This window comes from Nerophis ophidion, linkage group LG21 (genome assembly GCF_033978795.1).
Source record: "Nerophis ophidion isolate RoL-2023_Sa linkage group LG21, RoL_Noph_v1.0, whole genome shotgun sequence".
In the NCBI taxonomy this organism is placed as follows: Eukaryota; Metazoa; Chordata; class Actinopteri; order Syngnathiformes; family Syngnathidae; genus Nerophis; species Nerophis ophidion.
In genome coordinates this window covers 3,069,022-3,095,965 of record NC_084631.1, presented here as the reverse complement: position 1 = coordinate 3,095,965, position 26,944 = coordinate 3,069,022, and the positions used below count along the sequence as shown (strand labels likewise).

The 26,944-nt window shown below is 41.8% G+C and overlaps 1 protein-coding gene across 2 annotated transcripts in view; it reads right to left on the bottom strand.

Moving 5' to 3' along the window:
• The window catches only part of LOC133539581 (ephrin type-A receptor 7-like), a 708,400-nt gene that overhangs the window by 88,605 nt on the left and 592,851 nt on the right, over nucleotides 1–26,944 (bottom strand). For both annotated transcript variants that reach the window (XM_061881603.1, XM_061881604.1), the window contains exon 9: nucleotides 12,544–12,599. In XM_061881603.1, coding sequence (XP_061737587.1) covers nucleotides 12,544–12,599 — 56 coding nt within the window. The remainder of the gene's footprint in view (nucleotides 1–12,543; nucleotides 12,600–26,944) is intronic.

The following is a 26,944-nucleotide window of genomic DNA, read 5'->3' as shown; positions in this document are numbered from 1 at the left end:
GGTATTCCAGTAAAATATGCAGAGATGAGATGTGTTAGTGTCAAAATATTACTTGAAATCAATTTTTGGATAGCAGCAAAGTGGTCGTTTGGGTAGATTTTAGCTTTGTAAAGGGTATGTCAACAATTATACAGTACAGTAGGTACTTGATTTTGATATATGTAATGCCCATAGGGGTATTCCAGTAAAATATCCAGACATGAGATGTGTCAATATCAAAATATTACTTGGAATACATTTTTGAATGACAATAAAAAGGAAGTCTAAGTCTACTATTTCAATTATCATCTTAGTTTATCTTGGAAGTTTCTTAATGATATCGTGTTAACTTCTGCATTTTGAGTGACGTAGACCCAAACTATGCCGATATGACGTCTGCTGGTGTCAATGTGTAATGTATATTTGCTTTTTAGCACCAACAGCGATCCAATAACACAAGTCTCAGGCCTTTCTCTACATTATCTCCGTCAGATGAACTGCTGTCTGCTGCTTCTGATGTCATTGTTGGAACATGTGATAAAAGCTGCTTAATGCTCCGAAGAGATCAATTAATACGCAAGTTGAGCTGAATGTATTGAGTTGTAAATCTGCTATTTGGCGTTGAAAAATGGGGATTTTTTTATTTTTTTACACCACTCAAACTGTCCCCGCGGTTATCAATAATATGTCCGAATCTCTCCGACTCGACTCGACCTTGCATACTCCGGGGACGAAAGGCTCAGACTGCTCAAATCTGACTTTGGGTTCCTTCCGCCAGGCTTTAGACGGATCACAGGACTCCTTCGCCAAGGCTTTTTGTCTTTTCGAATGTTATCTCGCTAACACACGCGTGACACAGAAACACAAAGGCAATATGGGCCCTAATCTGTGGAAACCGGCACAGGACAAGATCAAAAGTAAAAAAAAAAAAAAATGCTTTGGTCGAGGACATCTGCTCCCAATTAAGGACATTGTGCGAACGGACATCGGTGGAAATTGTTCTAAAAAGAACTGTCTAGAATGAAACGATGGTATATTTTAATGCCGTACAATGCTAGCTATATTTAAGGATCGGAACCAGTACCGACGTAAACATTGTATAACAGTGATTTGGTATTGGTATCAGATTGTGTGCAAAACTCGACGGCAAGTAAAACGTGATATTTTCTTGAATTTTACTAAAAAAATAAACTAAGTGCGAGCAGTTACACAACAGTTAAGCATACAATAGCACATCAGCTAAACATTCCTTCATTTACAAACCCCGTTTCCATACGAGTTGGGAAATGGTGTTAGACGTAAATATTTAAAAAAATGGGGGCGGTTTAGCTCGGTTGGTAGAGTGGCTGTGCCAGCAACTTGAGGGTTGCAGGTTCGATTCCCGCATCCACCATCCTAGTCACTGCCGTTGTGTCCTTGGGCAAGACGCTTTACCCACCTGCTCCCAGTGCCACCCACACTGCTTTGAATGTAACTTAGATATTGGGTTTCATTATATAAAGCGCTTTGAGTCACTAGAGAAAAAGCGCTATATAAATATATTTCACTTCACACTGCACTTCACTACTGATCATTTCTCCTCTTTTTGGTTGTATGCTAGTAAACTGTGTGTTAACCTTGAAGCTTTAGGAATTTAAGGAGTAGCTATACTCCGTTCTTATCTCTTCCTGTCTCAGGCTAAGCAGAACAATAGATATGTGTATTCGTTCCGGTGGGTGGGGGCGAAGGAGATATTGAAGAAGACAGTTCTTCCGTAAGGTTTTCAGATCAACTAGGCGACGCGAATTGAATGTTTTGTTTTTCAGGTTGGTCTCTCCAAAGCTTTGGAATAAATTGCAAAATACCTATTCTGTTCTGGGTCCATCCATCCATCCATTTTTTACGGCTTGTTCCGTTTGGGGTCGCGGGGGGTGCTGGTGCCTATCTCAGCTACAATCGAGTGGAAGGCGAGGTACACCCTGGACAAGTCGCCACCTCATCGCAGGGCCAACACAAATAGACAGACAACATTCACACACTAAGGCCAATTTAGTGTTGCCAATCAACCTATCCCCAGGTTATCATTTAAAATCAGCTCATGTGTCATCAAAAGAAGTTGGGATTGACCAGCAACTTTAATTCCCTCGGAGGAACATCTGGTCTAAACGCAACAAACGTCACTAGGAGTTCTTTATAACCGGCATAGCTCGGTTGGTAGAGTGGCCGTGCCAGCAACTTGAGGGTTGCAGGTTCGATTCCCGCGTCCACCATCCTAGTCACTGCCGTTGTGTCCTTGGGCAAGACACTTTACCCACCTGCTCCCAGTGCCACCCACACTGCTTTAAATGCAACTTAGATATTGGGTTTCACTATGTAAAGCGCTTTGAGTCACTAGAGAAAAAGCGCTATATAAATATAATTCAATTCACACTGCACTTCACTACTGATCATTTCTCCTCTTTTTGGTTGTATGCTAGTAAACTGTGTGTTAACCTTGAAGCTTTAGGAATGTAAGGAGTAGCTATACTCCCTTCTTATCTCTTCCTGTCTCAGGCTAAGCAGAACAATAGATATGTGTATTCGTTCCGATGGGTGGGGGCGAGGGAGATATTGAAGAAGACAGTTCTTCCGTAAGGTTTTCGGATCAACTAGGCGACGCGAATTGAATGTGTTGTTTTTTAGGTTGGTCTCTCCAAAGCTTTGGGATAAATTGCGAAATACCTATTCTGTTCTGGGTCCGTCCATCCATCCATCCATTTTTGACGGCTTGTTCCGTTTGGGGTCGCGGGGGGTGCCGGGGCCTATCTCAGCTACAATCGAGTGGAAGGCGGGGTACACCCTGGACAAGTCACCACCTCATCGCAGGGCCAACACAAATAGACAGACAACATTCACACACTAAGGCCAATTTAGTGTTGCCAATCAACCTATCCCCAGGTTATTTAAAATCAGCTCATGTGTCATTAAAAGAAGTTGGGATTGACCAGCAACTTTAATTCCCTCGGAGGAACATCTGGTCTAAATGCAACAAACGTCACTAGGAGTTCTTTATAACCGGCATAGCTCGGTTGGTAGAGGGCCGTGTCAGCAACTTGAGGGTTGCAGGTTCGATTCCCGCGTCCACCATCCTAGTCACTGCCGTTGTGTCCTTGGGCAAGACACTTTACCCACCTGCTCCCAGTGCCACCCACACTGGTTTGAATGTAACTTAGATATTGGGTTTCACTATGTAAAGCGCTTTTTAGTCACTAGAGAAAAAGCGCTATATAAATATAATTCACTTCACACTGCACTTCACTACTGATCATTTCTCCTCTTTTTGGTTGTATGCTAGTAAACTGTGTGTTAACCTTGAAGCTTTAGGAATGTAAGGAGTAGCTATACTCCCTTCTTATCTCTTCCGGTCTCAGGCTAAGCAGAACAATAGATATGTGTATTCGTTCCGGTGGGTGGTGGCGAGGGAGATATTGAAGAAGACAGTTCTTCCGTAAGGTTTTCAGATCAACTTGGCGACGCGAATTGAATGTGTTGTTTTTTAGGTCGGTCTCTCCAAAGCTTTGGAATAAATTGCGAAATACCTATTCTGTTCTGGGTCCATCCATCCATCCATTTTTTACGGCTTGTTCCGTAAAAGAAGTTGGGATTGACCAGCAACTAGAGAAAAAGCGCTATATAAATATAATTCACTTCACACTGCACGTCACTACTGATCATTTCTCCCTTACTAAACCAACCCAAAACACAACCTGATTTCACAGCAAGACTCCTGTTTCCTTTATCAGCTGCCGGTTCTGTTTACCGAGCACTAACAACTGGCAAATAAACCGTCCGGCCCGGCGCCAATAACCATTAACCAGCACGGTGTGGCTTTCAATTAGATGACCGTGGTTGCAAAATTCCAGGAAAAGGCCAGGCAGTTTTTTTTCCCCCCAAAACGCCGGACGGAGCCGTTGAAATGTGATTACAGCTGGGGATCGATCTGAGGGATCCTACGCACCGGCTGCCTCATAACGGTCTATCGATCCAGCTCACGCATACATATATGTGCCGGCTAAAAGATCCATTATAAAGCAAAGGGAACCTTTTTCAATTCAAGGTAACAGACGAGTGGGAAAAAAAAATCGAAATCTGTCAAATTGGGTTTTCAATTTAGCTTAAAACCAAGACGGGACGCCCGAGCGCCCCGTAAAACATGAGCCTGAGAACGGGCTTAGAACATTCCCAGGGACGTCTCTGGCATTGACGTGCTTCGCCGGCTCCTCGGGTGATTAGTTCCAGGGTTAACTGTGTCAGTGCCAGGAACGACGCTTAAAACCCCAACTATGTCCAATCAAACCAAACAAAAGGGCAAAAACTCAAGAGCTTTATCAATCCATCGCAACTCTATTTTTCACAATGATTTCAGTGAGGGAAGAGTGGATGGTGAGATCGACAGGCGGATCGGTGCGGCGTCTTCAGTAATGCGGACGTTGGACCGATCCGTTGTGGTGAAGAAGGAGCTGAGCCGGAAGGCAAAGCTCTCAATTTACCGGTCGATCTACGTTCCCATCCTCACCTAAGGTCATGAGCTTTAGGTCATGACCGAAAGGATAAGATCACGGGTACAAGCGGCTCAAATGAGTTTGGGTCTCTCCCTTAGAGATAGGGTGAGAAGCTCTGCCATCTGGGCGGAGCTGAGCCGGAAGGCAAAGCTCTCAATTTACCGGTCGATCTACGTTCCCATCCTCACCTGTGGTCATGAGCTTTGGGTCATGACCGAAAGGATAAGATCACAGGTACAAGCGGCCCAAATGAGTTTCCTCTCCCTTAGAGATAGGGTGAGAAGCTTGGGTCTCTCCCTTAGAGATAGGATGAGAAGCTTGGGTCTCTCCCTTAGAGGTAGGGTGAGAAGCTTGGGTCTCTCCCTTAGAGATAGGGTGAGAAGCCTGGGGCTCTCCCTTAGAGATAGGGCGAGAAGCTTGGGTCTCTCCCTTAGAGATAGGGTGAGAAGCTTGGGTCTCTCCCTTAGAGATAGGATGAGAAGCTTGGGTCTCTCCCTTAGAGGTAGGGTGAGAAGCTTGGGTCTCTCCCTTAGAGGTAGGGTGAGAAGCTTGGGTCTCTCCCTTAGAGATAGGGTGAGAAGCCTGGGGCTCTCCCTTAGAGATAGGGTGAGAAGCTTGGGTCTCTCCCTTAGAGATAGGGTGAGAAGCTTGGGTCTCTCCCTTAGAGATAGGATGAGAAGCTTGGGTCTCTCCCTTAGAGGTAGGGTGAGAAGCTTGGGTCTCTCCCTTAGAGGTAGGGTGAGAAGCTTGGGTCTCTCCCTTAGAGATAGGGTGAGAAGCTTGGGTCTCTCCCTTAGAGATAGGGTGAGAAGCTCTGCCATCCGGGAGGAACTCAAAGTAAAGCCGCTGCTCCTTCACATGGAGAGGAGCCAGATGAGGTGGTTCGGGCATCTGGTCAGGATGCCACCCGAACGCCTCCCTAGGGAGGTGTTTAGGGCACGTCCAACCGGTAGGAGGCCACGGGGAAGACCCAGGACACGTTGGGAAGACTATGTCTCCCGGCTGGCCTGGGAACGCCTCGGGATCCCCCGGGAAGAGCTAGACGAAGTGGCTGGGGAGAGGGAAGTCTGGGCTTCCCTGCTTAGGCTGTTGCCCCCGCGACCCGACCTCGGATAAGCGGAAGAAGATGGATGATAGATGGATGGACAATGATTTCCCCGGATGCTCTTCACTCTCCATTTCCAAATCTCATACAAACCCCGTTTCCATAAGAGTTAAGAAATTGTGTTAGATGTAAATATAAACGGAATACAATGATTTGCTAATCCTTTTCAACCCATATTCAATGAAATGCACTACAAATTTGATGTTCAAACTCATAAACATTATTTTCTATTTTTATGCAAATAATAATTAACTTAGAATTTCATGGCTGCAACACGTGCCAAAGTAGTTGGGAAAGGGCATGTTCACCACTGTGTTACATCACCTTTTCTTTTAACAACACTCAATAAACGTTTGGGAACTGAGGAAACTAATTGTTGAAGCTTTGAAAGTGGAATTCTTTCCCATTCTTGTTTTATGTAGAACTTCAGTCGTTCAACAGTCCGGGGTCTCCGCTGTCCTATTTTACGCTTCATAATGCGCCGCACATTTTCCATGGGAGACAGGTCTGGAAAAGTACCCGCACTCTTTTTTTACGAATCCACGCTGTTGTAACATGTGCTGGATGTGCCCTGGCATTGTCTTGTTCCCAATTAGCTTGCACACCTTTGGGATGTTCCAAATAAGTGTTTGATGAGCATTCCTCAACTTTATCAGTATTTATTGCCACCTTTCCCAACTTCTTTGTCACGTGTTGCTGGCATCAAATTCAAGTTAATGATTATTTGCCAAAAAAATAAAGTTTATCAGTTTGAACATCAAATATGTTGTCTTTGTAGCATATTCAACTGAATATGGCTTGAAAAGGATTTGCAAATCATTGTATTCTGTTTATATTTACATCTAACCAGAGGTGGGTAGTAACGCGCTACATTTACTCAGTTACATCTACTTGAGTAACCTTTGGGATAAATTGTACTTCTAAGAGTAGTTTTTATGCAACATACTTTTACTTTTACTTGAGTATATTTATAGAGAAGAAACGCTACTTTTACTCCGCTCCATTTATCTGCAATCAGCTCGCTACTCGCTACTTTTTTTTTATCGATCTGTTAATGCACGTTTTGTTTGTTTTGATTTTGTCAGACACACATTCAAAGTAGGAACTACACATGCCTGCGTTTCACCAATCACATGCAGTCACTGGTGACGTTGGACCAATCAAACAGAGCCAGGTGGTCACATGACCGTCACACGTCGAATCCGACCTAAAAAAGTTGCAAAACTTATTGGGGTGTTAGCATTTAGTGGTCAATTGTACGGAATATGTACTGAACTGTGTAATCTACTAATAAAAGTTTCAATCAATCAATCAAAAGTGTAAAGGAAAAAAGACACTTTTTATTTAAACTTCCCGTCAAAAGCCTAAAGACTGATCGCACACTTCCTGTCTTCACAATAAAAGCGCCGCTCCATCACGCCTGCGCTAACAAAATAAGAGTCTCCGAAAGCCAGCGCAAACAAGCTAGCAAGCTACGGAGTTTGCCGCCAATGTATTTCTTGTAAAGTGTATAAAAACGAATATGGAAGCTGGACAAATAAGATGCCAAAAACCAACGACTTTCATGTGGTATTAGACATGAAGGGTGAACTTTTTTTCTCCTCTATTTGAAAATGTGGACATTATCAGCACTATACTGTCTGATTCCAATCAATGCAAGTCATCAGAATCAGGTAATACACCAACTTATATTCTTGTCTTCATGAAAGATAGGAAACTATATGTTAAACATGCATGTATATTCATTAAAACACCTTTAACATGTCAACAAAAACCGCAAAATACATAAATATAAATTATATACTGTATATATATATATATATATATATATATATATATATATATATATATATATATATATATATATATATATGATATGTGTGTGTATGTATATATGAAGTAGATCACCTCGACTTGGTCATTTATTAAGTAATTGATTAATGATGAAAAACTTATTGGGGTGTTACCATTTAGTGGTCAATTGTACAGAATATGTACTGTACTGTGCAATCTACTATTACAAGTTTCAATCAATCAATCAAAAGTGTAAAGGAAAAAAGACACTTTATTTCAACCGTACTTCCCGTCACAAGCCTAAAGACTGATCGCACACTTCCTGTCTTCACAATAAAAGTGCTTTTTTTCCTCCTCCATTTGAAAACCGGGACGTTATCAGCACTATACTGTCTGATTCCAATCAATACAAGTCATCAGAATCAGGTAATACACCAACTTATATTCTTGTCTTCATGAAAGATAGGAATCTATATGTTAAACATGCATGTAGGGACGGCGTGGCGCAGTGGGGAGAGTGGCCGTGCGCAACCCGAGCGTCCCTGGTTCAATTCCCACCTAGTACCAACCTCGTCACGTCCGTTGTGTCCTGAGCAAGACACTTCACCCTTGCTCCTGATGGGTGCTGGTTAGCGCCTTGCATGGCAGCTCCCTCCATCAGTGTGTGAATGTGTGTGTGAATGGGTAAATGTGGAAGTAGTGTCAAAGCGCTTTGAGTACCTTGAAGGTAGAAAAGCGCTATACAAGTACAACCCATTTATCATTTATTTATGTATATTCATTAAAACAACAAAAACAGCAAAATAAAAAACTATAAATTATATACTGTATATATATATATATATATATATATATATATATATATATATATATATGATATGTGCGTATGTATATATATGGCAGATCACCTCGACTTGGTCATTTATTAAGTAATTGATTAATGTTGAAAAACTTATTGGGGTGTTACCATTTAGTGGTCAATTGTACGGAATATGTACTGTACTGTGCAATCTACTAATACAAGTTTCAATCAATCAATCAATCAATCAATGCCTACTGAGCCTATGGTGCTGTTAAGTTATTGTGGCTCAATTGGCCTTAATTTTTTTATTTTAATGTATTATTATTTAATGTATATTATTGTTTTAGTTGCTTAAGAGATATTCCTGGCTATGAATTTGCTCATTGCTATTTTTATGTTTTTGTGCATTATTTGTTGCCGTAATCATTAAACAAACAGGTTACTCATCAGTTACTCAGTACTTGAGTAGTTTTTTCACAACATACTTTTTACTTTTACTCAAGTAAATATTTGGATGACTACTCCGTACTTTTACTTGAGTAATAAATCTCTAAAGTAACAGTACTCTTACTTGAGTACAATTCCTGGCTACTCTACCCACCTCTGCATCTAACACAATTTCCCAACTCTTATGGACACGGGGTTTGTAATTTTTCGTGCAATCCTTTTGGACAACTGCTTTATTAAAGGATATTCCAGAAGAGTCCGGATCCTTTTCGTGCCAACTTCAAAAACAAGTCTTCATCGCAGGTGTCGGTCATACAAACTTTTTCACTTAAAGTTAAAGTATCCATGATTTTCAAACACACACTAGTTGTGGCGAAATTATTCTCTGCATTTGATCACCCTTGATCACCTCCTGGGAGGTGAGGGGAGCAGTGAGCAGCAGCGGTGGCCGCGCCCGGGAATCATTTTTTGGTGTCTTTAACCCCCAATTCCAACCCTTGATGCTGAGTGCCAAGCAGGGAGGTAATGGGCCCAATTTTTATAATCTTGGGTATGACTCGGCCGGGGTTTGAACTCACGACCTACCAATGCGGCTCTTTGATCTCTCTAATGTGGCTCAACTGCATAATTTCCGAACCCACCGAGCATCCCGAGAGATTTCCGGAATTTGATGCCTTTCTCAGAAATCACCCGGGGGGCAATATTCTCCGATTTTCACCTACTCGACAAAATAGAGGGCGTGCCCTGATGGCAAGTCTTTCACAGTCCACTAAAATTTGACATTTACACAATGCTATCTACGTGCCAGCCGGTCACATGTAGTATGCAGATTCTGTTGATACACAAAAGTGACTGCAAGGCATAGTTACTCAACAGCCATACAGGTTCCACTGAGAGTTGTGATACAAACAACTTTAACACTCTTACTAATATGCGCCACACTGTGAACCCACACCAAACAAGAATGACAAACACATTTCGGGAGAACATCCGCATTTTAACACAACACAAAAGCAACAGAACAAATACCCTGAATCCCATGCATCCCTAAATATTCAGGGCTACATTATACACCCCGCACTAGCACAACTCCGCCCACCTCAACCGACGCACGGAGAGTTGGGGGTTTGGTGCTAGCGGGGGTGTATAATGTAGCCCGGACGGGTTAGGGATGCATGGGATTCTGGGTATTTGTTCTGTTGTGTTACAGTGAGGATGTTCTCCAGAAATGTGTTTGTCATTCTTCTTTGGTGTGGGTTCAAAGTGTGGCGCATATTAGTAAGAGTGTTAACTCTCAGTGTAACCTGTATGGCTGTTGAACAAGGATGCGTTGCAGTCTTCTAAGTGTGTCTATGGAAGCCACATTCAACTCGTGGCTGGGCTGTGTTAGATATTTGTACATGTTGTTGAGGGCGATAAAGATAGCGCATTCATAGCACGCTCGTATTACTGGCGAAGGACGAAAATCAGCATACATTTCCGAGAACAGTTACTCTGAAATTAGGGAGTCTCCTGGAAAGTTTGGGAGGGTTGGTAAGTGTGATGTTGTCAAACAGCTTTCATTTAAAACTTGCGGGCTGCACAAACATTACATGTTTATATTAGATGCGGGGTGCGAGTCTGAGACCCCTGGTAATTAAAGTGTTATCGGCTTACTGGTTGTATAATAAGGCCATGCAGAATAAGGCATTAATAAGTACTTAATAATCACTAATTAAGAGCCAATATGTTACTAATTTGCATGTTAATAAGCACCCCCAGCGAAAATGGATGGATGGATGGATGTTCCTCATACTAAAGTGTTATCGGCTTACTGGTTGTATAATAAGGCCATGCAGAATAAGGCATAAATAAGTACATAATAATGACTAATTAAGCCATTATGTTACTAATTTGCATGTTAATAAGCGACTAATTAACAGTGAATATGTTCCCCATACTAAAGTGTTACTGGCTTTGTGGTTGTATAATAAGGCCATGCAAAAGAAGGCATTAATAAGTACTTAATGATGACTAATTAAGGCAATGTGTTACTAATTTGCATGTTAATAATTAATGGTGAATATGTTCCCCATACTAAAGTGCTACCGGCTTAATGGTTGTATATTAAGGCCATGCAAAAGAAGGCATTAATAAGTATTTAATAAACACTAATTAAGAGCCAATATGTTACTAATTTGCATGTTAATAAGCAACTAATTAATGGTGAATATGTTCCCCATACTAAAGTGTTACTGGCTTTGTGGTTGTATAAAAAGGCCATGCAGGATAAGGCATTAATAAGTATTTATTAATGACCAACTAAAAAAATATTTTACTAATTTGCATGTTAATTTGCAACTAATTAATGGTGAATAAAAGCATCCCCTGCAACCCTGAATGGGACAAGCGGTAGGAAATGGATGGATGTTCCCCATACTAAAGTGTTACCGGCTAACTGGTTGTATATTAAAGATGCGCGGTTTGCGGTCTCATCCGCGGAGTCCGCGGGTAAACCGTGGGCTGGGCGGGTGACATGACGAAAAAATAGATTTTTAATTAGATTGGGGCGGGTGGCGGTTGAACCATCCGCAAATATTTGAAATACATGGTTCTGGGATCGGTATCCTTTACCATTCAAAGAGCCGTTTAAGACCCGTGTCACAAAGCGAAGAAGACAATATGAGACGCTAATATTCTCTAGAATGACTGTCGGCAGTCACCCAGATAATAAGTATTAGGGCGTGCTATGAAGTCATTGACTTTGTTGCCCTCTACAACATGTACGATCTGCTTGTCAGTCCCAGCAACATGTTGTGTGTGACTTCTGCGGCAACATGCACACGACTGCAAGGCATACTGGGTGACACAGAGTACACTAATGGTTGTGATATAAACAATTTTAACACTCTTAGTAATATGCGCCACGCTGTGAAGCCACACCAAACAAGATTGACAAACACATTTCGGGAGAACATCCTCCCAGTAACACAACATAAATGCAACACAACAAATACCCAGAACCGTTTGTATCCATGACTCAACCTGACTATTTTATACCCCCGCTAGCTAAACTAGTCATTATTAATAAGTAATTAATTATGTTACTAATTTGCATGTTAATAAGCAACTAATCAATGGTGATTATGTTCCCCATACTAAAGTGTTACCTCATTTTTTTTAATGATTTCTGCCGGCGATGTGCCTCCGTATTTTTTTCAATGAAAAAAAATGTGCCTCGGCTCAAACAAGGTTGGACTAAAGAGAATAAAAATAAATATTAAAACCTATTGTGAATTGAATTATATTTTTACATAGCGCTTTTCTCTAGTGACTCAAAGCACTTTACATAGTGAAACCCAATATCTAAGTTACATTTAAAGCAGTGTGGGTGGCACTGGGAGCAGGTGGGTAAAGTGTCTTGCCCAAGGACACAACGGCAGTGACTAGGGTGGCGGAAGCGGGAATCGAACCTGCAACCCTCAAGTCGCTGGCACGGCCACTCTACCAACCGAGCTATGCCACTATTCATGTGTGTTTAAAAAAAACTGGTGTGAGTTTTTGAAAAGTAGGCCCAACATATGCACATGCATGAGTGTGTGTTGCATGCTCGTCAGTCGCACGCATTTCTTTGTCTGGGCGGATTTAATTCCCAGCCGCTTGGCTTTGGCTCATTATTCATCAGCCACGGTGCTCCGAAACCCCTCCTGAGGGCTGGGCATGCTGGGAGATTAAACAAGGCAAACGAGCATGCACACACGCACAACATTTACAAAACTACGTGCACACAACAGAAAAAAACCCCCAACACATACACAAACCAAAATCTGCGGCGGGCGCCGCCTAATGGATTGCGTCAGTGTGCGGGATGAAGAATGAAGTGTAGACCTGGAGGACGGAGCCGTGGTGTCACTTACATTGGAAGTAAAGTTCCTCGTCTCCCTCTTGAGAGGCTTTGCTGTAGCCGCATTGTCTAAGAAAAAAGCAAAAAAAGGCGAAACAAAGAGACATCAGATCGTGTTTTATCCCAGTCGGGAGACACAAACAAGCATCAGACGCTGTTTATGTTGCGGGTGGTGCAGTAACTGAGATGAGAAGGTGGAGATGGAAGACAATTGCGATACGGAAGACCCTGATGTGGTGCCACTGATGAAGTGAATTATATTTATATAGCGCTTTTCTCTAGTGACTCAAAGCGCTTTACATAGTCACACCCAATATCTAAGTTACATTTAAACCAGTGTGGGTGGCACTGGGAGCAGGTGGGTAAAGTGTCTTGCCCAAGGACACAACGGCATTGACTACAGATTTAGCAACCAACTGTCGTTAGTGACAGCTGTTTTCTGAAGTGTTCCTGAGCCCATGTGGTGATATCCTTTACACACTGATGTCGCTTTTTGATGCAGTACCGCCTGAGGGATCGAAGGTCCGTAATATGAAGTGATTTCTCCACATTCTCTGAACCTTTTGTGAAGTGAAGGGAAGTAACTTATATTTATATAGCGCGTTTTCTCTAATGACTCAAAGCGCTGTACATAGTGAAACCCAATATCTAAGTTACATTTAAACCAGTGTGGGTGGCACTGGGAGCAGGTGGGTAAAGTGTCTTGCCCAAGGACACAACGGCAGTGACTAGGATGGCGGAAGCGGGAATCGAACCTGCAACCCTCAAGTTGCTGGCACGGCCACTCTACCAACCGAGCATGAGAAGTGATCCCGGGCTGAATAGCGTATTTAGCAGGGAGCGGGAACCTTTTTGGCTGACAGAGCCATGAAAGCCAAATATTTAAAAAAGTATTTCCGTGGGAGCCATATCATATTTTTTAACACTGAATACAACTAAATGCGTGCATTAACGAAGAAGCAGTAGAAAATGGATGGATGGATTTTTAAGTAACGCCGACATTTTTTGAGTATAATAAGTCTCTTATTCTTCTTGATGACATTGTTATTCTGAAGCTAACCATCCATTTCTACTGTTTGTCCCGTACCCGGTGGGAACCTGCACAGTCACGGGGAGAACATGCAAACTCCACACAAACATCTCGAGCCCGGGATTGAACTCAGGACCTTTGTATTGTGAGGCACATGCTCAAACCCCCCTTCCACTGTGCTGTCCATAGTAGCTCGCCTGTGTATCGGTTGGGGACATCTCTACGCTGCTGATCCGCCTCCGCTTGAGATGGTTTCCTATGGACGGGACTCTTGGATCCGCTTTGAACTGAACTCTCGTGGCTGTCTTGGAGCCACTATGGATTGAACTTTCACAGTATCATGTTAGACCCGCTCGACATCCATTGCTTTCGGTCCCCTAGAGGGGGGGGGGGTTGCCCACATCTGAGGTCCTCTCCAAGGTTTCTCATAGTCAGCATTGTCACTGGCGTCCCACTGGATGTGAATTCTCCCTGCCCACTGGGTGTGAGTTTTCCTTGCCCTTTTGTGGGTTCTTCCGAGGATGTTGTAGTCGTAATGATTTGTGCAGTCCTTTGAGACATTTGTGATTTGGGGCTGTATAAATAAACATTGATTGATTGATTGATTGATTGATGTGTGAAATGTTATTATTGAAATATTATTGATGGAGAGCTGGTCTTGTTGCGAATTCAGTTTTTGAGAGGCTCTAAATCCTTTCAAGACCGATGTTTAGGAATTCCGTCGACTAAATCTAAATGAATTTAGATGACTAACCCATGACTAAAACACATTTTGGTTAAAAGACTAACTGAAACTAATTTAAAAAGCTGTCAAAATTAACATTGGTGAACATTTTTTACGCTCAATGTTTTTCCCTTAAAAAACACTGAATTGTAAGGTGTTTTTTTTTTAATAATATTTGCTTGAAACGGTGCATGTCTCTGCACAATTGTTTGCACTTATAAATAAATGTTTGTAGTAATGAATATGATTATAACATTTTAACATAACGTTTGTGTTCAGTTACAATAATAAATTAAAGCTGCAAGCAGCGTTGGTCGGGTCCGCCTTTGGCCGCTGCCAAGTCCTGGTCTAAGTCAGTCCTACGGTCTAGCTCCATCCTATCTTGCCGATTGTATTGTACCATATGTCCCGGCAAGAAATCTGCCTTCAAAGGACTCCGGCTTGTTAGTGATTCCCAAAGCCCAAAAAAAGTCTGCGGGCTATAGAGCGTTTTCCATTCGGGCTCCAGTACTCTGGAATACCCTCCCGGTAACAGTTCGAGATGCCACCTCAGTAGAAGCATTTAAGTCTCACCTTAAAACTAATTTGTATACTCTAGCCTTTAAATAGACTCCCTTTTTATACCAGTTGATCTGCCGTTTCTTTTCTTTTTCTTCTATGTCCCACTCTCCCCTGTGGAGGGGGTCCGGTCCGATCCGGTGGCCATGTACTGCTTGCCTGTGTATCGGCTGGGGACATCTCTGCGCTGCTGATCCGCCTGCGCTTGGGATGGTTTCCTGCTGGCTCCGCTGTGAACGGGACTCTCGCTGCTGTGTTGGATCCGCTTTGGACTGGACTCTCGCGACTGTGTTGGATCCATTATGGATTGAACTTTCACAGTATCATGTTAGACCCGCTCGACATCCATTGCTTTCCTCCTCTCCAAGGTTCTCATAGTCATCATTGTCACCGACGTCCCACTGGGTGTGAGTTTTCCTTGCCCTTATGTGGGCCTACCGAGGATGTCGTGGTGGTTTGTGCAGCCCTTTGAGACACTAGTGATTTAGGGCTATATAAGTAAACATTGATTGATTGATGATTGATACATAGAGGTCTTTGTTTCATGTCTCTACGACATTCCTAACAGAAGTTACAAGCAGTTTTGTCTGGGTTTTTTCCTAGGGGGCGCTAGAGCGCAATTTTTACTTTTGGGGTTTGGTTTTTTATTAGATGGCAAATTTTCACAGATGTCGCTTTTTGATGCAGTACCGCCTGAGGGATCAAAGGTCCGTAATATCATCGCTTACGTGCAGTGATTTCTCCAGATTCTCTGAACCTTTTGATGATACTACAGACCTTAGATGGTAAAATCCCTCAATTTCTTGCAATTGCACTTTGAGAAACCTTGTTCTTAAACTGTTCGACTATTTGCTTACAAAGTGGTGACCCTCGTCCCATCTTTGTTTGTGAATTTCTTAGCATTTCTTGGAAGCTGTTTTTATAGCCAATCATGGCACCCACCTGTTCCCAATTAGTCTGCACACCTGTGGGATGTTCCAAATAAGTGTTTGATGAGCATTCCTCAACTTTATCAGTATTAATTGCCACCTTTCCCAACTTCTTTGTCACGTGTTGCTGGCATCATCAATCAATCAATGTTTATTTATATAGCCCCAAATCACAAATGTCTCAAAGGACTGCACAAATCATTACGACTACGACATCCTCGGAAGAACCCACAAAAGGGCAAGGAAAACTCACACCCAGTGGGCAGGGAGAATTCACATCCAGTGGGACGCCAGTGACAATGCTGACTATGAGAAACCTTGGAGAGGACCTCAGATGTGGGCAACCCCCCCCGAAAGCAATGGATGTCGAGCGGGTCTAACATGATACTGTGAAAGTTCAATCCATAGTGGCTCCAACACAGCCGTGAGAGTTCAGTTCAAAGCGGATCCAAGACAGCAGCGAGAGTCCCGTCCACATTAAACCATCTCAAGCGGAGGCGGATCAGCAGCGTAGAGATGTCCCCAACGGATACACAGGCGAGTAGTCCATCCTGGGTCCCGACTCTGGACAGCCAGTACTTCATCCATGGTCATCGGACCGGACCCCCTCCGCAAGGGAGGGGGGGGACATATGAGAAACAAAAGAAGCGGCAAATCAACTGGTCTAAAAAGGGAGTCTGTTTAAAGGCTAGAGTATACAAATGAGTTTCAAGGTGAGACTTAAATGCTTCGAACTGTTACCGGGAGGGCATTCCAGAGTACTGGAGCCCAAACGGAAAACGCTCTATAGCCCGCAGACTTTTTTTGGGCTCTAGGAATCACTAATAAGCCGGAGTCCTTTGAAGGCAGATTTCTTGCCGGGACATATGGTACAATACAATCGGCAAGATAGGATGGAGCTAGACCGTGTAGTATTTTATACGTAAGTAGTAAAACCTTAAAGGAAGCCAGCATCAAATTCTAAAGTTAATGATTGTTTGCAACAAAAAAAATGTTTATCAGTTTGAACATCAAATATGTTGTCTTTGTAGCATATTCAACTGAATATGGGTTGAAAATGATTTGTTTCTATTTACATCTAACACAATTTCCCAACTCATATTTGAAGACAATCTGAGTTAGGATGACCTTTTTGTTGGATGCGTACGTCCAACAAAACAAGCACATTCCACACCACTATGAGTTTGTCACACTGAGGGGTTCATAACACCGAGCAAAAAATGTTTATAGCCGCCAGCATTGACAGGGATCCTAATAACTGTGTCAGGTAACCATTTTTCATGGATAACAACATGGAAAGAGGACATCAATCACTCTGGTGTAAAAATTAAAGCGGCCCTGCAGAGTTTGTTATTAGGCGTATCCTTGAGGACAGAAAAAACATATTGAAGGACTGTCCTTCCACTGCTTTCCGTCTGCCCGTCTTCATTAATCACAGTGATGGCTCGCAAGTTGATCACAATCCATTAGGAGGTGTTGGCTGACCTCTCGTTTGTTTACATTTTGACAGAAAATGATCTGCTTTAGCATCTGACTGTGAACATTTGAAGTAGCAGTAAATCAGAGTTTATGCTAGGGTTGTAACGGTACGTATGTTTGTATTGAACCATGTCGGTACCGGGGTTCCGGTTCGGTTCGGAGGCGTACCGAACGAGTTTCTACACAAACATATGAAGTAGCCGCCAAAGCTAAAGTTTTAACAAGCTGCAGTTCAGCTGTGTTGGCCCTGCGATGAGGTGGCGACTTGTCCAGGGTGTACGCTGCCTTCCACTCGATTGTAGCTGAGATAGGCACCAGCACCCCCTACAACCCCAAACGGAACAAGCCGTAAAAAATGGATGGATGGATGGACCCAGAACAGAATAGGTATTTTGCAATTTATTCCAAAGCTTTGGAGAGACCAACCTAAAAAAACAACACATTCAATTCGCGTCACCTAGTTGATCTGAAAACCTTACGGAAGCACTGTCTTCTTCAATATCTCCCTCGCCCCCACCCACCGGAACGAATACACATATCTATTGTTCTGCTTAGCCTGAGACAGGAAGAGATAAGAAGGGAGTATAGCTACTCCTTACATTCCTAAAGCTTCAAAGTTAACACGCAGTTTACTAGCATACAACCAAAAAGAGAAAAAAATGGAAAAACACTAACTGTTTTTAAATATGACTATGAATATAAAGAAATAACTTTTAAATATGGACATATGTAGATATCTATCTCTGTCATGTTCTAGAAACAAACTGCAGTTCAGCTCGCTCGCAGTCCTGGCTTGAGGTGAAGGCTAATTAACTTTTAGCGTAACGTTAGCTCATTTTGCGATGTGTGCATTAGCTTATTGTGCGGCGTGCGTGCGTGTGTGTATGCTAGTGATATAATAATGTAAGTGAATCATATAGCCTACATGAACTCCATGGTGTTCAGGGATGAATAGTCTCTCCTATTGCTATTGTGCTATTTTTTCAGCTATAGTTACATGAATCATTAGTAATGTAGCAGCCTGGTTTTGAATAGCAGGGTCCCTGCTATCACATGTTGATACAAATATCACATTTACATAATAAAAAATCAACTACAGGCTTCCCAAATGCTGTAATATATTAAGCATTTGACTTGAAACTGTTTAATGTTGGACTTTTTATATGTAGAAGAAAAGTTTTGTCATTTTATTTCATTTGAGCAACAATTTGAGGCAGTTTAATGTGGATTAACGTGGGCAGAATTATTATAGTGTTCCCAATGTTAAAATGATAAAGCAATTGTTTCCAAATTTTGTAAATAAATAATGAAAAAATGTATATTTTGTTGTTTTCTTACTGTACCGAAAATGAACCGAACCGTGACCTCTAAACCGAGGTACGTACCGAACCAAACTTTTTGTGTACCGTTACACCCCCTAGTTTATACACATATAAAAATATGTTTGGTTCTGTTGAAAAACTGTCATGTTTAGGTTTACAGTTTTCTGTGTTTTGTATAATTTCTTCTTTTTGTTTGGTAATCAGGAGGCACAAGTGTGCCTGGTTGGTAATCAGGAAGCCTTTTATGACAGAGCAGGGTCATTGTTTTGTGTTGTTACGTTTAGGGCAGTGGTTCTCAAATGGGGGTACTTGAAGGTATGCCACAGGGTACGGGAGATTTTTAAAAAGTATTCTAAAAATAGCAACAATTCAAAAATCCTTTATAAATACATTTATTGAATAATACTTCAACAAAATTAGGTTCATAAACTGTGAAAAGAAATGCAACAATGCAATATTCAGTGTTGACAGATGGATTTTTTGTGGACATGTTCCATAAATATTGATGTTAAAGATTTCTTTTTTTGTGAAGAAATGTTTAGAATGAAGTTGATGGATCTCTATTAAAATCCTCAAAGAGGGCACTTTAAGTTGATGATTACTTCTATGTGGAGAAATCTGCATTAGGGACCGGATGTCCCTAATAAATTATTATACCGCCTCTTTGAGCTGTAATTTGACACAAAACTCACTAAATTTAACACACACATCAGGACTGGCGAAAATCGCGATCTAATAAAACAAAACAAAACCCAAAACTCAAAATAGCGCTATATCGACCCCTAGGAAAAAACACAGACAAAACTGCTTGTAACTTCCGTTAGGAAGGTCATAGAGAACCTCTTTGTAGGTCTGACTTAGACCTAGATTTCATACACTGACCTTCAGCAAAAAATCAAGAGGAAGTTGGCAATAACACCTTCAAAACAAAAGTTTCCTAAAAAATTTAATTTTGCCTCTTTGATCTGTAATTTGACCCCCTTAAAATGCTTCAAAACTCACCAAACTGGACACAATATCAGGACTGGCGAAAATTGCGATCTAATGAAAAAAAAACAAAGCCCAAAACTCAAAAATGCGCTCTAGCGCCCCCTAGGAATAAAACACAGACAAAACTGCCGTAGATGTTATTGTCACATATGCATGTACAGTAGATGGCAGTATTGTCCTGTTTAAGAGTGTCACAACATTGCTGTTTACGGCAGACGAACTGCTTTACGGTAGACGAAAACGTGACTGCTGTTGTTGTGTGTTGTTACCGCGCTGGGAGGACGTTAATGAAACTGCCTAACAATAAGAAACCAAGAATTCGCCCTCCATCAATCTACAGTTATAACGTCATTGGGCAGACACGCTGTTTATATTGTGGGAAAGCGGACGTGAAAACAGGTTGTCCTCACTCAGGTCCGCATGGAGCTGGAGGGGGCGTGGCCTCCAGCTCCGCCTGAATTTCGGGAAAAAAATTTGTCCCGGGAGGTGCGCTGAATTTCAGGTGTCTCCCGGAAAATCCGGGAGGGTTGGCAAGTATGCAATAGTATGTTGCATTAATGTAAAAATCATGCATATTTGCCTTGGGGTTTTTTTCCGTCCCTGGTCTTTTTGCGCATTCTCGCGGGGAGACGTGATGGAGGACAATGCTGACACATCCCTAAGCCTGTGTGTAAATACTTGAATTTCAGTGTTCATTTATTTTCACATATACACACACATAACACTCATCTACTCATTGCTGAGTTAAGGGTTGAATTGTCCATCCTTGTTCTATTCTCTGTCACTATTTTTCCAACCATGCTGAACACCCTCTCTGATGATGCATTGCTGTGCGGTACGCACAAAAGTGCTTTCATCAAATGCACTAGAGTCCGGAATCTTCCATCTCTCCCGAGCACGGCCCAAAACCGGTCACTCTTTGCTTCCTGAGGAAGATCTTCACTGCACTCTCTAAAAGCCGTAGATGTTATTGTCACATATGCATGTACAGTAGATGGCAGTATTGTCCTGTTTAAGAGTGCCACAACATTGCTGTTTACGGCAGACGAACTGCTGTACGGTGGACAAAAAACGTGACTGCTGTTGTTGTGTGATGTTACCGCGCTGGGAGGACGTTAATGAAACTGCCTAACAATAAGAAACCAATAATTCGCCCTCCATCAATCTACGGTTATAACGTCATTGGGCAGACACGCTGTTTATATTGTGGGAAAGCGGACGTGAAAACAGGTTGTCCTCACTCAGGTCCGCATGGAGCTGGAGGGGGCGTGGCCTCCAGCTCCGCCTGAATTTCGGGAGAGGCGCTGAATTTCGGTTGTCTCCCGGAAAATCCGGTAGGGTTGGCAAGTATGCAATAATATGTTGCATTAATGTAAAAATCATGCATATTTGCCTTTTTTTCCGCCCCCCTCCTTGGTCTTTTTGCGCATTCTCACAGGGAGACGTGATGGAGGACAATGCTGACACATCCCTAAGCCTGTGTGTAACAGCAGGGTCTGAGACAGGTTCAAGACCCTGTCTGTCGAAACACGCCAGCAGACACATGCAGCAGGGACCATCGGGGGCACGAGCGACCACACCAAGGAGGAGAGACAAGAATTGATAGACAAAGGAGTGGAGTGGAAGGAGGGGGGGGGCTGGGGGGGGGGGGGGGGTGGGGTCCAGGACTGACATGAGGATGGAGGACATAATAAGATCAGAGACTCTGCGGGTGTTGGTGACAAGGTGAAAATATGTATATGTCACATATGCTAGTCTGGTGACAATGTTGGGGCACCTGGCTCTTACACCTACAGAATGTTCTTTTATTTTATTTATTTTTTTATTGTGTTTGATCTTTAAAGCGGAACTGCACTGCTTTTGGAATTATGACTATATTTCACAATAGGAAGGGATGAATTTGGCTGATTTCTGGGTGGATCTCAAGTGAGAAAGATGGGGAGTTAGTCATTTTGCAATGCAGTCTGCTGAAAATGATGGAAAACGCCACCCTACATAGCATCATAATTAAATTATCCCCTCAACTCCCCACAAAATAGATTAACTCGCTGGGATAAAAGAGACAATATAACATAAATCCATAAACTTGGACGCAATATATGTATCTGTACAATAATCTATTTATTTATTTTATATATATATATATATTTATTTGATTTATATATTTATTTATTATTTATAAATATATTCATTTAACTATATATGCCCATTATTGCTTTTTTTATGAGCTTATGTAACGAAATTTCGTTCTTATCTGTGCAGTAAAGTTAAAATTTGAATGACAATAAAAAAGATTTAAAAGTGAAGTGAATTATATTTATATAGCGCTTTTCTCAAGTGACTGAAAGCGCTTTACATAGTGAAACCCAATATCTAAGTTACATTTAAAGCAGTGTGGGTGGCACTGGGAGCAGGTGGGTAAAGTGACTTGCCCAAGGACACAACGGCAGTGACTAGGATGGCTGAAGCGGGAATCGAACCGGCAACCCTCAAGTTGCTGGCAGGGCCACTCTACCAACCGAGCTATACCGCCCCAAAAAAGGAAGTCTAAGTCTAACTTACGCTAAGTTGGAATTGCCACAAAACCCATTTTAAAATATTCAACGCTCTACTGCCGTTTGGCGGCTAAAGTCGATTCTCCTAAATTTTTCACGTTTCATGTGTCAGGTAAACTGCGACAAATTGGGGCCATTTGTGTCGGGCGGTAACAAGCTACATGGAGCTAAGCTATGTAGCTTAAACACAGCTTAGCCTCACTACGTTTTGAACGGGGAGCTAATTATGTGGCTCGGCTGTTTTTAGACACAGTAGCGAGCTAGCTTACGTCAGAGCTATCAGCTACAAAAATAAAAATAAAAATAAAAAATGGATTGGGGATCCAGCGCAAAGAAACATGCAATGCCCCGGGTGAATGACAACACTAAATATAAATATAAATACATACAGTGGAGTGCGAGGACCCCTAGAGGTAGTTGTGGGGTGTCCCCAGCTAAATGACAGATAGTTAATAATAATGAACCCTTTTCCATATATATATCTACCGTATTTCCTTGAATAGCCGCCGGGTATATAGTATGCACCTGCCTAGCGCATGCTTAGTTAGAATTACCGCCGGCTCAGGATTAACGCCGGGTCAAACTCGTCTCGCAAAATATTATTTTTATTAGCGCATGTCTAGAATTTCCGCCGGGTCAAACTCGTTTCGCCAAATAATTAGCATATGCCTAGAATTTCCACCGGGTCAAACTCGTCACGTCATGAGTGACACTTCACCTGTCATCATTTTCAAAATGGAGGAGGCTGATTTCAATCATTTGAAATCGCATAAAGGGAAGAAGATTAAGAGCTATTCAGTAGGATTTAAGGTCCAAGCTATTGAATATGCTAAAAAGAACAGTAAGCAGCTACGTTTTATTAATATACCGTAGCTGCGTGTGTCAAAATTTGAGTCATTAAATGACTCCCGCCTCCTGGTGGTAGAGGGTGCTAGTGATCCTTCTTGCGACTACTCGGCTGCAGAAGAAGTGATAACAAGCAGCAAGAGTTTATCTTTTCCTCTCGCTTGCACTTTTAACATGGAGGATTACATATCTAAAATAAAACAGTTTTCTAAACTGGACTTTCAATGGAAGCAGGAGGTAATAAAGGAAGATCTCCATCGAGACAAAGAGACTTTTAAAACTGAAGAAAGATAAGGAAGATTTCTATAAACAAGTTATTGATGCTTTTGATCAGAAGGAGCTGTGCATGGACTTCATTTATAAGTAAAGGTAAGACCATAATAAGGTTTTTTTTTTAATTAAATGTGCTTTTCATGATGGTATCCTTACATCACACTCAAATTTTCAAGCGCAGGCCTAAATTTACCGCATGCCTTTGGTAAGCAAGAGTTAGCAGCGATCGTTTATTTTTTCCTCTCGCTTGCACTTTTAACATGGAGGATTACATATCTAAAATAAAACCATTTTCTAAACTGGACTTTTAATCGAAGCAGGAGGTAATAAAGGAAGATCTCCATCGAGACAGAGAGAATTTTAAAACTGAAGAAAGATAAGGAAGACTTCTATAAACAAGTTATCGATGCTTTTGATCAGAAGGAGCTGCGCATGGACTTCATTTATAAGTAAAGGTAAGACCATAACAATGTTTTTTTTTATTAAATTTGCTTTTCATGATGGTATCCTTACATCACACTCAAATTTTTAAGCGCAGGCCTAAATGTACCGCATGCCTTTGGTAAGCGCCAAGTGAGAAGAGGTTTTAAATTAATTAGCAAGGCAAACAGGAAGCGGAATCGTATTTAATTCCCATTTTGAAACGTCACACGTGATCACAATGACAGTTTCCTTTCGGGTAGTGGCTTCTTTTTTTAATGTTATTTATTTATTAATTTTTTTTGAGCAACACGACTGTTGCTTTTTTCCGATGTTATAAAAGCAATCAATATATTTATTTACCTTATTATTGCTCTAAGGGAAGCCAAAGAAAGACAAGAAAACCACTAAATGCTGAGAGGGAGAAAAAAAAAGAAAAAAAAGGAGGCGATAGAAGATGAGGAGAGGGGAGGTGGTGGGAGGGGCGAGGGGGTGGGGGGGGGAGTGCATGCCAAGTGTACCTGGGCATCGGCTGTGTGAAGGGAGGAAGAGGAGAGAGAAGAGGAGGAGGAGGAAGAGTGGAGAAGGAGGTCGAGAGCAGCACCACGCTAGCAGGAGTTACATTGGAGGAGCCTGAGCAGACGCTGCTGGGAAGAAGACAAAGGGGGGTGGGGGGTGGGGGGGTGGGGATGGAGGGGCTCTTTTCAGTACATTTTTGGACTCATTCGTCAAATAAAGTACAAACCCCGTTTCTTAACAAGGTTAAGAACCACTGAGATAGTGTTTTACATAATTAGTTGCGCTTTACAATCCGGTGCGCCTTTTGTATGAAAAAAGACCTGAACAGACCCGCTCCTCGGCAGTGTGCCTTTTAATCCGGTGCGCCCTATGGTCCGGAAAATACGTTAAGTTTAAACGACACGCTACTTAATATTACAAGTGGCAATAGCGTAGGATGAATGTACCACAACAAGAGAAGAGAAAAAAAAGGAGCTTACACCAGATAATGTGTCTCCTATTAGGTGCCCAGGGTCCTGTATAATACATTTTCTGATCAAGTAGTCAAACAAAATTGTCTTTTTTAGGTTTATTGAAGCCCGAGCTGTTCAACAAGGCACAGGTCACACACGTAGCAAGTTTTAATACCAGTGCGCCCTGAGGAAGGAGCGCATTGGACACAACGATAAAGGAAAGTGCCGACCATTTAGACAATAGTGCACTGCTAAATCACCAAGGACAGCACACACCCGGGCTTCCACCTGTTTGACCGGCTACCATCGGGCAGGTGCTACAGGTGCATCAGAGCCAGAACAAACAGGCTCAGAGACAGCTTCTTTCCCAGAACTGTCACCATGTTGAACTGTAACTTATAAAAATAATGTCTTGTTCTGTATATTGTACAGTATTTTGTATTTCTATAGTGTTTTGTATATTCTACAGGATTGCATATTGTTTTCATTCGATAGTAGTCTGTTTATTTAAATTGTTGGGTTTTCCTTTATTACCTCTTGTGTTATTTATTTTCACCCCATTTTTGTTCCCACTACCGCACCCTAAACTGGAGTCCTTAATCTCATTACATGCAAATATAACGACAATAAAGTCCATTCTATTCTATTTTATTCTAAATCAGCAACGAGAAGAGATACTTTCAGAATGAGTCAATACGGACAAGGTCGTTCTCTCACGGTAAGTTTGTAACGCATGGATACAAAAATCTTTTACATCCCAGTCCTTATACACACACCACAATAATACTCGTATGTTGAAGCACAGTACGTCCGACTATGGTCTCCGTAATGCTGCGACAATCCAAGCATTGCGGCTTCTTAACTTACTAAAGTCGTCTTAAAACATTTTGATAGGTTTTTGAGCGCCGTCGTCAAAGTTAGTTTGTGACGAACCCCAAGATGCAGAGATGGAGGCAGACATTGAGTAAGAAAACATGATTTAATTAAAACTAAACAAGAACAAATACAAGGGGTACAATAAAAAGTGCGCATGAGGCGGATAACAAACAAAAGGAGCTCAGCATGGAAGCTAGCAAAAACAAAAGGCTTAGCATGGAGGCTAGCATAATATGTAGCATAGTATGTAAACATTTGATCGCGACTGCATCTCTTATGTAATCTAATGGTAACACTTATCATTACACCATGTACCACATTAAATTGGCTGCAGGTCAGTAAGCACCACCAAAATTAATACTGCACATAAGGCGCATCGTTGATTTTTGAGCAAATTAAAATATTTCACGTGAGCCTTATAGTCTGAAAAATATGGTAATAATTGACGGAGATATATATATATATATCCACATTTAAGAGTTATTTCTTTCTATAGTCTTTTATGAAATAACTAGTGTTTTCCATTTGTACTATTTCTATTTTTTATTCACATGTCCATGGCACACTGCAAGTTAACCTTGGCCTTAGGAATGTGAGGAGAAGAGATACTCCTTTTCCTTATCTCATCCTGTCCCAGGCTAAAGTAGAACAGTAGACATGTGTATTCGTTCTGGAGGATGTGGGCTATTGGCATATTGAAGAACACAGCGCCTCCGTATTGTTTTCAGATCAACTAGAGTAGCCGATATGAATGTATTGGTTAAGCTGGTCTCCCAAAGCTTTGGAATAAATTGCAAAATACCTATTCTGTTCTATTTAGGTGATCATTTAAACTCAGTTTATGTGTCATCAAAATAACTTGGGATTGACCGGTAACTTAAATTCCCTTAGAGGAACATCTGGTCCAAACGCAACATAATGCATAAACAATTAAAAACTTCAAAATATGCTAGTTACTGTAGGTAGAAAAATATAATTTTCATGTGTTCGAGCCTCTGTGTGAAGCAGCTCAATGTGCATGTGTGTGTGTGTGCGTGTGTGTGTGTGTGTGAGTGTGTGAACGCGCGCAGCAGGCAGATCGGCACATCTGAGACCCTTCAGCCGCGTCTGCGAGCTAGCTGTCTTTGCAAACATGAGAGGCTGATAATTGAGGCATCAAGCCATTCCAACGCCCTGTCTGCACACAAAACATAAGGGGCAAGATAATGGTGCAACAGCGATGAACAATGGAGACCCCCTTTCAATGGAATGCGGTGATGAAAGGGGGGGGGGGGAGGAAAGGACAGACAGATAAGCGTTATTATTCAATAAAGAGCCTTGGAGCGAGCACCTGTGTGGCACCGCCTCATTCTCCTCTTTAAGCGTTAAAATATGACTCAAATGTGCAAATAAGCTGATGAATATTTAAGTTTAATACAAGATGAACTTATATTGACCTATT